General features: G+C 51.0%; 3 protein-coding genes across 3 annotated transcripts; 2 read left to right on the forward strand and 1 right to left on the reverse strand.

Annotated features, from left to right (window-relative positions):
* Positions 1-717: 717 nt before the first annotated feature.
* GT037_010975 (adenosine deaminase family protein) lies at positions 718-2591 on the reverse strand (the record flags this gene model as incomplete). The annotated part of the gene is made up of 3 exons (XM_038936022.1): positions 718-1439; positions 1523-2395; positions 2456-2591. 3 exons carry the CDS (start codon positions 2589-2591, stop codon positions 718-720), a joined length of 1731 nt encoding a protein of 576 aa, XP_038781232.1.
* An 814-nt stretch (positions 2592-3405) lies between these two features.
* On the forward strand, positions 3406-10152 carry GT037_010976 (uncharacterized protein; the record flags this gene model as incomplete). The annotated part of the gene is made up of 4 exons (XM_038936023.1): positions 3406-3567; positions 3623-9079; positions 9132-10082; positions 10135-10152. 4 exons carry the CDS (start codon positions 3406-3408, stop codon positions 10150-10152), a joined length of 6588 nt encoding a protein of 2195 aa, XP_038781233.1.
* Positions 10153-11192: 1040 nt separating this feature from the next.
* GT037_010977 (uncharacterized protein) lies at positions 11193-12245 on the forward strand (the record flags this gene model as incomplete). The annotated part of the gene is made up of 3 exons (XM_038936024.1): positions 11193-11541; positions 11592-12101; positions 12154-12245. 3 exons carry the CDS (start codon positions 11193-11195, stop codon positions 12243-12245), a joined length of 951 nt encoding a protein of 316 aa, XP_038781234.1.
* Between the last annotated feature and the right edge of the window lie 313 nt (positions 12246-12558).

The following is a 12558-nucleotide window of genomic DNA, read 5'->3' on the forward strand; positions in this document are numbered from 1 at the left end:
GATAGAGTATGCTCAATGATAATGGCTGGTCATGATATAACCTAAGATCTTTAATTGATGGAACCGCGCTTCAGTGCGCTACTTATAACCGAAGGCATCTAAGGGAGATTTGCGGATGCTGGGACGTTACCAAGCTTCTGCCTGGAATTTCCAGGCAATAGTCGACGCTATTCCCAATCGGGAGTTCGGGCCCTTATGTCCAGGCAGCACAGGAGTGTGTAGACGTGCTAAACTGATTGTGAAGGTTTTCAACGATAATAGACTTACGCTTAGAGTGCGCAAGGAAGTCCAAATATGTCGCAATGCCAGGTCTGTCTCCACCTAGAACATGGGCATGGTCGAGGCAGTCGTGTTGTGCCGTTGCTCAGCCCATCAAGCGTCTCCATACGGACTATGCTGTGATTGCAGTATACATTGTCGTCATGTGAACACTGACCATAGCAGTGCGACTGTCATGATGGGAGAACGCATCGCTGAGAAGGGGTTATTTACTGCGTGATTTGGATGTCCGGCGATAGAGGGAGTTTACGCACGCAGGAATCCTTTTTCCTACCTCATCCTCTTACACTAGAATCAAGAGTCAAGAAGTAATTAGCACTGTGGATGCTGTTCATCTGGCCGGAATCGTAGATAAGCTCGATTACAATAGTGCAGTATTCTTTGTTGTTTTTTATTTCGCACCACATTTTTGATGTATGCTCAAGCGAAGCTTCATAGCTATTCCTCAGGTTCTAGGTTTTCATCAACGCCGTATTCTTCTACGATCCATGCACAAAACCTCTCCCATTTGCTAACCCACTCCTTCAACCTCTGTGCGCGCACACCCTTTCCAAACATGCCATCCTTCACATCCTGAGTCCAATCCTTTGCGCTGTAGTCGTCCAGACTCGCCCAACGAACGCTGTTCTCCGCCAAAGATCCCAAGCCCTCCAAGCCGAGATTCTCCCACCCCTGTAGGGCTTGCCAGAAATCGTGCGACATACCAGACAGTCCTTGGCCAAGGATCGTCGGATCGTCGTTGCAAAGCGAGCATGGAACGCCGCGGGCTAGAAGCGCAGGTAAAGGATGGGACATGATGCTCCCACATAGCCGCAGTACTTCGTTAGATACCGGGCAACTCTCCACTAGAATTCTCTTCTCTTTCACCATGTCGATGAGCAGTGGATGCTTGTAGAGACTAAAGCCATGTCCAATGCGTCTTGTGCCCAAGATGATCGCGTCGAAAAGGTTTTCATCAGTCGAATCGCCATCGCCTAGCGTTTCGCCGGCATGGAAGAAGAACGGTATGTCGACACCCTCTTGAGCGCAGGCCTTGCGGAACCAGAACAGTTCAGGAGCAAGATCAGAGAGCGGACGGCCTAGGTCTTCCTGGCCAACCAGGTCGTAGCCGGCAATAATCTCTGGGAACTCTAGTTTCATTTCTATGCATTGTTTCATACCTATCGACCATCAGCTTGAGCAGAGAACACGTTTTGGTCACCTTGAGGGGCAGGCTAATGTTCATGGGTGACGTAAGACTTACTCTCGATAACCTGCTTCTTCCCAAATTGTCTAATTGTGGTCCAGATCATCCTTGCGCCCCAGAACTCTTTGCCTTCTTCGCTTGCCTTGAATTTTTCAATCTCATCGGCCAAGTGCTCGAGCATATTGAACCAATCCTCATCCCAGTTCTCCTTCTTCACACTACGGTAGGGCGTATAGAAAGCTGAGCGTAGATCGACATAGTATACGCCGTCGTCGACCAAGGCTTTGCACGTTCTGCGGATGAATTTGCGGAAAATAGGCTCATAGTAGATCAAAGATCCGAGTATAGGAAAGCACGACATGAACTTGCGCCACACTTCGTTGGGCCCCTCATGGTGTGAGAGATGCTCGGATGCAGTGATGGTGACGCGGGAGCGGATCCACTCGATAAATGCTGCTCTTCCACCGTCTGGAAAACTGTCTGCGGCTCGGTTCACGGGTATCGGGGTGTTGGCAGAGTAGCCGTCGTCCCAGATCGACGTTTCGGTCTTGGCGTCTTTGGAGTAAGTGAAAGAGAAGCCGGTTTTGCGCCTGGTCTGGCTGTCGGTGATCGGGCCATCAGCGACTACGCAGATTCCTTCAGTATTGAAAGCTTCTTCGAGGGCCCAGTCAAGGTCGACCATGGCTTCCAAGTGGCAATGCAGTAGTGCGCCCTTTGGCATCTTCTTGACTATCTGCCATAACTTGCTCTTCTCCATGCGCTCTTTGGCAAGCGAGAACATCATTCCTGGGAAGACGTCGACATGATCGGTCAGCAGGCTGTCCTCATAATCTTTAGTCCAAAGCGTTTGTTGCTCCTCGAAACGGATCTGAGAGACGATAGCGCACGCTTCCTGGGCCATAGGCGATAGATTTTGGCGAAAGAGGTAGTCTGAAGGTTGTCAGACCCATATGAATGGCGTGTTCATGCGATCACTTTTGGGTCACCAACCACTTCGTTGTCTCTTCTCTTGCTGCACCAGTGCATCTCGGCCTTGGAGGTATTGTTGGATAAAAGGGTCGCTTAGGCTTGGGACGCCTTCGGCCTTGGCCCATTCGTCGTCGTTTGCAGCATTATTCGTCGCCATGATGATTTGTGTTCCTGGGATGAAGATAGAAGAGATCAAAGGACCGAGAATACTGATGTATGAGATTCACGTCGAGGAGTCTTATCGGTGAATTCCGCGACTTCCTTCCTGAATGGCGCTAGTCGGAGCTGACGTAAGAGGGCTCTAGCTAATGCCAAGAGCGGCGGGATACGGAGAAAAGGGCAACGGGCACTACAGCAGCCAAAGCCCGCTGGAGTAAGACAATGCACGCTTCTTTATGCCGCAGCGACGACTTGACGCGAGCCGGCAATCACTGTGGCGACTGCTTCGGTGACTGCTCGCGCTCTTGACGCGTTGCGGCTTGCTTATCGATTGCTTAGTGCGGCCCTGATGCATGCGCGGGGCCGTAGCGGGTGACGGGGTGGTGCTGCACGGTCGCCTGCAATGGCATAACACATCATCTGCTACTTGTACGCACCTGGGACCTACGCGCTAAACCTCGGAACCTTGCCCTGTGATCAACCACGTCTTTTTTTGCCACGGGATCCTGCACCCTCACTAACCCTGTTGCTGATGCTCTTGCAGTACACCTTTCTCTAGAACTCGGACCTCTGCACGTTCTCGAACCGCGGCTTGTCCAGAAACTAGACTTGGCAGGCACCACTCTCTCCCTTCCTCTCTCTCTGCATCGCTGTACGGCTAGAGCGAAGACATCTCGCGCTCCGATATCGTTGCACGCGCTACGAAACGGCACCACCCACCACCCATGGAGCCTCTTCTCTCGTAACGATAGGCGTCCGACCGGCCTACAGTCAAAAGATCCCTCAACCCAGTCGCCAGCCCCCCGACCGCCATGGCCTTCTTCTCCGGGCTCTCGAGCTCCATCGGCCGCCGGCTGCTTCTCTACGGGTTGCGCCACATCGACATATTCGACAAGGACCCTGCCGACTTCGTGAGCGTTGATGTGGGAAAGCGGACTACACTCGAGGTTCGGGACGTCGGCCTACACATCAAGGTGCGTGCTGGAAATGCGCGTTTCGCCTGCAAACTTGACTAACAGGGCCTTATAGAAACTCGTCACACTATTACATCTCAAACTTCCTCCCGAAATAAATCTATCGAAAGCGCGAGCCTCTCTACTTCGAGTTACCTTCGTCCTCGACTTCGGCGTTCCCCAGATATCAATAGAGGTGGATGGCATACAAATCCAGGCACAGCTGATAGAGGACGTGGGAGATGCCTCCTCATCTCTTCCCGGCCAGCAACACAGCCCTTCACGATCCTCGCCACCTACGAAACCAGCTTCGCCTTCCGCTACCTACAACGACCAGAGCGATAGTGGTTCTGACGACGATGACGAACATGTGCCGACAGTAGACGAGTTGGCCAAGTCCTTCATGAAATCGGAGCCTGCCGAGGAGATTCGTGAGCTGCAGCAGGAGCTAGCCTCCCAGTCAGAGTATATGCAAGAATCTGTCTCCTCTAGTGACGATGGTGACGAAGCTTCTGCGGGCATCGGCGCTCCCCTGGCGCTCCCGACGTACCTGCGCAACATTCTCAATACTGCACTAGATCGCCTGAGTATCACCGTAAATGACATCGATGTAGAAGTGGAAGATCACTTCGCGAAGAACACCCAAGATGCAGCAAAGCTAAATCAGAACTCTCCAGTATCTCTCAGCTTCCACGTCGAGCGCATAGCGATTGATTCAATAACTTCCAAAGACATGCGCGTCGAGATCGGGTCAGCAGCACCATCACTCGATAACACCAAGATAGGTAAGCGAAGAATGCGTGTGGAAAACATCTGCGGGCGCTTGGTATCTGATGTCGAGAACTACGCGTCTTCATCGAGACTCTCACAACCATCGTCTCCGATCACAATCCGATCTGAAGTGTCAATAAGCCAAGAGACCGCTAGCAACCCTGAAACGAGCAGTGTACAGGGCCTGCCTATGCATTGTAGCCAATCTGCTGAACCAAGTCAGTTCGTACAGTCTAGCCAGTTTATGCAAGAGGAAGGAATTAGCTCCACGCAATCGCCGGTAGACGAAGAGATGCTTTCTAGTTCAATAATCTCGCCGACGCAAGGGGACGAGACATACTCTCGCGAAAGGACCGTGTCCCCAGAGCATCCTAAATCTCCTGAACCGACAATACTGGAATCCTCTGTACATACCGTAGACGACGATCGTTTTGCAGATGCTAATTCCGACGATGGCCTGGATCTGCGTGTTGCGGATGGCTTACCCGATCAAACTGATCGACTTTCACCTGTGCATGGTCTGGATGGAAGCAGCGTACTTTACGACGACGAAGGCTTGCTTGAATACGCCATGCAGAATAATATGCTCGACCCCCAATTCGATGACACGCCGAAAATTGGACGACCGCCAGAAGATAGAACTTGGGGGCTAGACGGTGCAAGCTCAAGTCGGTACACTCACCATTCAGGGGCGGCTAGCGATGCCTCGCTATCGGACTTACCTACTGTGTCTGCTCTCGGCCGCTCTTTTCATGTGCCAAGTTCGACCCACTCCCCAGCTGAATCGAAGCACGGTGAAGCAGCCTCCTCTTCTACTGACAATCTAGCTTCAACGAAAGAGCATACAGATGAGGAAGCGCAAGTCTCTTTCGATAGTCCACATCAGCAGTTCGACTCATCACCATCACCATCACCTGAAGAAGACATGGCCGAGTCCAAATACTTCACGCACGATGAGGCCGAGAGCATGTATATGAGCGCCGTAAGCGGAAACGCAGGTGATAGCGCCCACCCGACGCATGTACCTGGAGGCTGGGACTCATCCCCAGTTTCCAGCAGAGATTCAAGTTCAGATACCTCCAAATCGATACCACAGGACATGATATCAGGGAGCATACTAGCGCCTTTGCCCGAGACAGATGAAGGTTGCGAGACCCCTCGCCCGAGAAGCCGACAGAGTTCAATCTTACTGCCAAACTCCGATCGTCCCTATACTCCTAAGCCTGACGCTTCCGCTTTTCAAAAACAAGCGAGGCGTTTCCTCTCCATCGATGAGATTACTGTCTGGTTTCCTCTAGTCCTTGACGATGAAGAGAGCAGCGTCGATACAAATGAAGGTGCCACGCAGACAGTAGGACTGGACTTCAAGCCTTCCAATTTGGGTGAAGATTCAATCTTTGCCGAGATGCCGGGGTCGTTCTCCAACTATGCTTACGCTTCCTCACATCGACAAAAGCCCTCGTTAGATGCATCATCTCGCGGACGACCCACTCCGGAAGCACCACACGCACCCCAACCACCAACACAGTCGAAGCCGACATATGTGCCTTCCATTATTGTTGACGTGGGCAACATAGCGGGGCACATGGACATTTCAACTGGTCGTATCATGGCTGGCATGTTTGCTCGGCTTATGCAAACTGTGAGGGGTGAGCCGCTTTCGGAAAAGAAGGTTGTAGTACCCGAACCGACAGAAGCTGGAAAGAATTTCGCTAGTAGTCTCGAAGTCTCTGTTAAGCATATTGCGATATCGTGGCTGGAAAACATTTTGACAGAGTCTTTCCAAGAAGGACCAGTCGCGAACCAGCAACTCGATCTTAAACCGATGGATGCGATTCTGAGGATCAATCTTTCAGAAATACATCTCAACAGTCAGAGCAGCGGCTCTACTGCACGGTCACAAATCCGGATCGGTAAATTCGTGCTCGCATCCTTGGATAACGATATCACTTCTTTCCGCAGTTCACGACCAAGATCCAAACGCTCAGCCAATGTCATGCCAGAACAGCCCAGCCATGACATAGAAGTTGAGATAGAGCAGGGCAAAGACACTCGCATCACCGTCGTTACACGACCCGTCAAAGTCATGTTCGATATTCAGAAGCTGGACACAGCGCTCGGTTCTTTCGGAGGTTTTAGTGGCATGCTTGAATTGAGCAGCTCTATGAATTCGACTAGCACCGTTCAGAGTCCAGTCATGTCTCCAGCACGCCCTCGTCCCCGTGGCGTCCATTTTGGCGATGGTTTGCATCCGCCCGCCAAATCACTGCCACCAGCTGCAAATCCTCCTAAGATCCAGGTCCAATTCGGAGAGGTCTCCTTCACGCTCAAGGGGAAGGCATGTTCTATGCAGCTGCAGACGACATCCGTGCGAATTGCTGTACGGCAAAGCAACGTGCGTCTCAAGGTTTCCGAGATCCAGCTCTCTGGTCCCTACACAGAAGAGACCAGCAAAATTGCACCTTTCGCTGCAGAAGTGAAGGGTACTACGGTCAGTTTCCTTTTCGAACCCGAAGAGACCGACCTAGCGAGACTGATCTCCCTGATCACGCCATCAAAGAATCCTTACGAAAACAACGACGACATTCTAATTGAGACACTACTGCGCCAGCGCAGGAAGGGCTCAGTGCTCCGAGTCGAGACCAGCGAAGTCGGAATTTGGGTTTCGGACATCCAAGAACTGAGGACGTTGGAAAGTCTTGGTGTAGAGCTAGCGCGGTTGTCGAAGGTCACAAAATACCTGCCGGACGACGATCGACCAGGCCTTCTCAGCCTTATATCAGTGAAGCAGCTGGACGCCCGGGTCATGGTGAATGAAAAGCTTGGTAACGTGTCTGTCATTCTGCGAGAGGCTGCACTAGCACAAATTGGTGTTCCGGCTTTGCTGGCTGTTGAAGTTGGCAATGCAACTGTTAGTAGGGAGACCGAAGTGTTGATCCACGAAGTGGTCAAACTTCGCCCATCGGAACAATTACCTGTCATCATGCTAAGAATGGTGGGTGATGAGATGGAGCCCATGGCGAAGGTGAAGTTTTTCAACCTCTGTGTTGAATACCGAGTCAGCACTATCATGGCAGCCTTAGGGATTTCTGAGGATGGCACGGTTGACAGTCTTGCTCAGGGCCTGGCATCGAGCGTCGCAACTATCACAGGTGCCTCTCCGCCCCAAAGCCTTAGTCGACAATCCTCCCAAGTAAGTTCGCTTGCGACAGCCACTCCTCAGCCGCTACAGGTCGACCTGCTGCTGAGGAATTGCGCAATCGGTCTGAATCCTCGAAAGGCATCCTCTAAAGGTTTATTTGTGCTTACAGAGGCACATGTTGTGGGCAAGCAAGCAATGGATGACTACTCTGTTACGGTAGACCTTCGGAAGGCTTCGATGCATGCTATAGATGACATAGCGCGTCTGGAGGAGGAGCACGAGTCGGCTTCACCTTTTGCTTCTACAAATAGTCATCTTCTGGAACTCAGCAAGTTAGGCTACGTGTCTTTGAGCTCGATTGCGGCGGCTAAGGTGTATATCAACATTAGAGGCGATGGGAAGGAAAGGCCACAGTTGGTGGACGTTGAGTTCAAGAATGAGTTGTTTGTCATTGAATCATGTGCAGATTCTACGCAGACCCTCATCACAATCCTGAACGGCCTACAGCCACCAATGGCACCTTCTACCGCTGAACAATATCGGACTGTGGTACCTCTCCAGCAAATGATGGAGTCGTTCACTGGCGACGAATTGATCGAAGACGAAGAGACTGGCGCTGTCGACTTCATGAGCAATGCCGATCTAGTTGAGGACGATGTACCAACCAACCTTGAGTTCGTTGGGAGCATCTATAACTCACAGTCTTTGCCTACACACGAGGAGATGGGCGACAGCCTACTTGGTGAGGACGACCTCAGCGCTTTGGCTACGCCACCTATGACTCGCCAACGTGGTGACCGAGCTCTCCTGGAAAGCTTCCAGGAGAAGTACGAGATAACTCAAGGCGAAGAAGATTTCGATTTCAGCGACGAATACTTTGGGGAGTCAAAAGTGGAACCAAAGGGTAAAGCCCGCAAATGGGATTCTGCTAAGAACCAATACCATCTCTCGAACGAGTTCAAGACTCCAGATGCACCGCTAAAAGTGCGTGTGCGCGACGTCAATATTATCTGGAATTTATACGATGGCTACGACTGGCCTCGAACACGAAGTATCATCACTCAAGCCGTGGACGATGTAGAGGCTCGCGCAGAGGAACGACGACGCAAAGCAAGAGAAGAAGATGACGATGATGACTTTGTTGAAGAAGACTTCCTCTTCAATTCTGTTTGGATTGGTGTACCCATCAAGGAGGAGAAGGGAGCTCTTGCTCGGCGCATCAACCACGAAATCGACGATCTTGCCAGCGAAACGGGTAGCTATGCAACTTCGACAGCAACACGTTCTACGGGAGCTACCGTACGGCCCCGCAGTGCGACCAAGTCTAGGCGTCGTCTCAAGCTTCAGCGCAGCAAACACAAGAAAATTGCGTTCTCACTGAAGGGCGTCGCCGTCGACTTTGTCGTATTTCCGCCCGACACAGGGGAAACGATTAATTCCGTCAACGTCCGCGTGCAAGACCTCGAGGTTTACGACCATGTCCCTACCTCCTCATGGCACAAATTCATCACATGTGCCATAGATCCAGATATGAGGGAACTCATCCGTCCAATGATCAATCTCGAACTCGTAACAGTCAAGCCAGTCACTGATCTGGCTGCATCTGAACTCGTCATCAAGGTAAGCTCTGCTGAATTTTGAAACTTCCAGCCTTCGCTAATGCGACAGAAAGGTAAACGTACTTCCACTCCGCTTGCATGTCGACCAAGATGCATTGGAGTTCATCACACGTTTCTTCGAATTCAAAGACGAAACGGCACCTGCTAGTACCCAAGCTGGTGATCAGCCTTTCATCCAGCGACTGGAGGTGATGGCGGTCCACATGAAGTTAGACTACAAACCCAAGCGTGTCGACTATCGCAGTATTCGATCCGGACACACATCCGAATTCAAAAACTTCCTGATACTAGATGGTTCGGATATCATCTTGCGCCATGCTATTGTGTATGGAATTACATCGTTCGATAAGCTGCACCAGACTTTGAACGATGTCTGGATGCCGGATGTGATTAATAACCAGCTACCGGGTGTATTGTCGGGCTTGGCAGCTGTACGCCCCCTCGTGAATGTCGGATCTAGCCTCAAAGACCTCGTGGTGGTGCCTATGCGCGAGTACAAGAAGGACGGTCGGATCGTTCGAAGTCTACAGAAAGGTGTGTACGCGTTCGCCAAAAACACCACATCGGAGGTGGCACGTCTGGGCGCAAAGGTAGCAATCGGTACTCAGAACCTACTCGAAGGTGCTGAGGTGTTCTTAAACCCGCAGACTGCCTCGCCTAGTGGTCATCAGTCTCTCGACTGGGACGGCGAAGATCCGAATTCTGACACCGAGGAGCCACGCGCCGTATCCAATTACGCTAACCAGCCAATTGGTGTGCGCGCTGGTCTCCGTAGTGCAGCTCGGCACCTTGAGCGTGACTTGCTTACTGCTCGCGACGCAGTAATAGCGATACCTGCAGAGGTGATGGAAGAGGGTAGTGGAACTGGTGTTGCAAGAGCGCTAGCTCGACATGCTCCAACTGTCATATTACGGCCCGCACTTGGTGCTACGAAAGCGCTGAGTAATGCCTTGTTAGGCGTTGGTAACGCACTTGATGCGGGGTCTAGACGTAAGATTGATGATGTAAGTTCGGTGGTCTCGTTGCTGGAAAGAGGAATAACTAACGTATACGCAGAAATACAAATCTTACTAGTGATTTGGCGTCAAAACACGCTTTTAGGGTTAGTACTTCGATGCCTATATTCCTCCTCTCTCGTGTCATCCTATCTTTTCAGAACGTCTGTAAATCAAGAGCGGCGTTTGGCTACAATTGGCGATGTATCAGAAGGGTTCGCATTTTGTACTTGCATATGGCAGGCTTGATGCTCATTTGTACAGCGGGAGTTAACACCAGGCATTGCATTAGCTTCCCTAGAGGATTTTGTAATGATACTACGTTGCAAACTGCAAAACGGTGATTGACAAATACCATGGCCTACTCCAGTGAAAGATACCCAAGTCTACTCATACGACGCAGCTAGTGAATCTGAACTCCGAAAAGACAACAGCGTATCTCAACTCAATAACCTAGAAGCCTGAGTACTTCGTTGATCGTCGTTACTTTGGCTGTCCCATAGCGCCCGTCGTTTCATCTCTTCGAGCCAGGCAGCAGACTGCAGTGCCCGAGGCAGGCTATCGATCCTGTCCTCCTCGCGGTTGCGACGTGTGGTTTCGCAAAATGCCCGATTTGGTGGAGAATCTTTGTTCATAAGGAACTCAACATTACGATAGGATGGGATGTTGAGGCTCATCGTGAGAGTGGTAGGTCTTGGATCTAAATGTAGTTAGCTGCTGCGAGATCGTCTCGGTTAGGGTAGAACATGCCCACGCAGCGCTCGGGGTGAGATATAAGCACAAGCAGTGTTTGTTCGTAGAAGTGATTGTGGAACTTGAATGTAATGTGTCAAATTCCGACGCGATAAGAGGGCAAATATCAGAGCTTGTGTATGAAGGTGTCAAGCTCATGACCTTATCAGTAGTTGAGCTGCGCCCCAACTCCGCCCGCAGTGATAGCTGCGCTATGAACGCATGAGCTGAGTCCTCCTGCATATGCTGCACAGCCACAGATGTACAGCTGATTTCCTATCGATCTGGATGTTTTACCACGCTTCAATCGGCTAAGGGCAGATTGACAGCGAACGAAGCATCTTAAGTCAGGCCAACACAGTCAAAAGTCAGGCGCATTCTACCACTATGACGCCTGTTGTTTTGCCTGCAGACCTAGAACTCGGTAGGGTCAGAGATGGTTACCCAGCGCTGGCCAGATGGATAGCTCAGGATCCCGACGACGACCCACTCTTATTCCGCAAGTTTGGGAGAGTTGCAGCGCGCAACATATTACACTTGCAGTGTCAGATGACGAGGATCGAAGTCGAGATCGATGACTTGGATGAGCAGATTCGAACAGCGACAAGTCTGGACACTCGCCGATCGCTCCAACGATGGGAAGTCCTCTGGAAGGGGGCGACGACCGAGCCAAATAGTCTTGAAAAGCAGCTGACAGACAAGCTCAAGGAGTCGCAAGAGTTGTTGAAAGATTACTGTCGGTGCGAGCGATCACTTCCAGCTGTTGTATGCTAACGTGTTCGCTAGACGAAGCGCTTACTCTACGAGCCCAGGTCGCTCATTTAGGCAAACCTAGTGATCGGATTTTGACAACTTACAAGGATTTCCTCTCTGGAAAAGCCATTGCAAATGCAGGAGACGACTCCATGGACCTTATATACGGCCGTGCTAGCAAGTTCCTGGACGAACCATCAGACCTTGTCGCTTTACAAAAGCCTACCAATCATGACTACCTGTCGCGCTCGCTAAGGAACCATTGGCTCTTCACCAAAAGTCAGTCAGATGATACGATTGATAGAGCAACAGTGTACAAAGACACACACGTCGCTCGAGTCGTAGCTGCAATAAGCATGGTTCTTGCCGCGATCCTCCTTGTTGGAGCAATTTCGAGCCTGTACTTCGTGATTAATCCAAAAGCAAAGCTAGGATTGCTAGCCTTGTACACATTACTGTTCGCGATGAGTGTTGGGCTTTGTACCAACGCCAGGCGAGCAGAGGTTTTTGCGACCACTGCAGCGTACGCCGCAGTATTAGTGGGTCCGTTGAAACTTATTACCAGTTGTCCCAATCGATGCTGAATACCTTATAGTGTTTGTGAGTGGCGATTTTGGTGGTGGTAAGAGTGAATGCCTGATACAGCTTGATGGCGGACTCTGGAAGACTGTCAGTTGTCCTAATTAGGCGGAGTTTGTCTTGGAGAATTCTAAGAATGATTGGGAGGACATTGAGTCGGTAAATGTCGAGACAGTAACTGCGTTTCCACGAATACCTTCGTGCTGATGGGTGAGATTGTATCGCTGGTGCTGTACGTTTTCACTCGGGTGATCTGCATCCCGAGCGCTTGTAATGATTACTACTTTATGTTATGGGTCTGGGGGGCTCAGCCAGAACCAGCCAGTACTGCTTGCCCGCCGAGAACACCAAGAAGCGGATTACTGATCCCGAGGCTGCTTGAGCATCATATAACTATGACAAAATCGCGAGAGCACCTTTT

The sequence above is a fragment of the Alternaria burnsii genome (assembly GCF_013036055.1).
Source record: "Alternaria burnsii strain CBS107.38 chromosome Unknown 694, whole genome shotgun sequence".
Taxonomy (NCBI): Eukaryota; Fungi; Ascomycota; class Dothideomycetes; order Pleosporales; family Pleosporaceae; genus Alternaria; species Alternaria burnsii.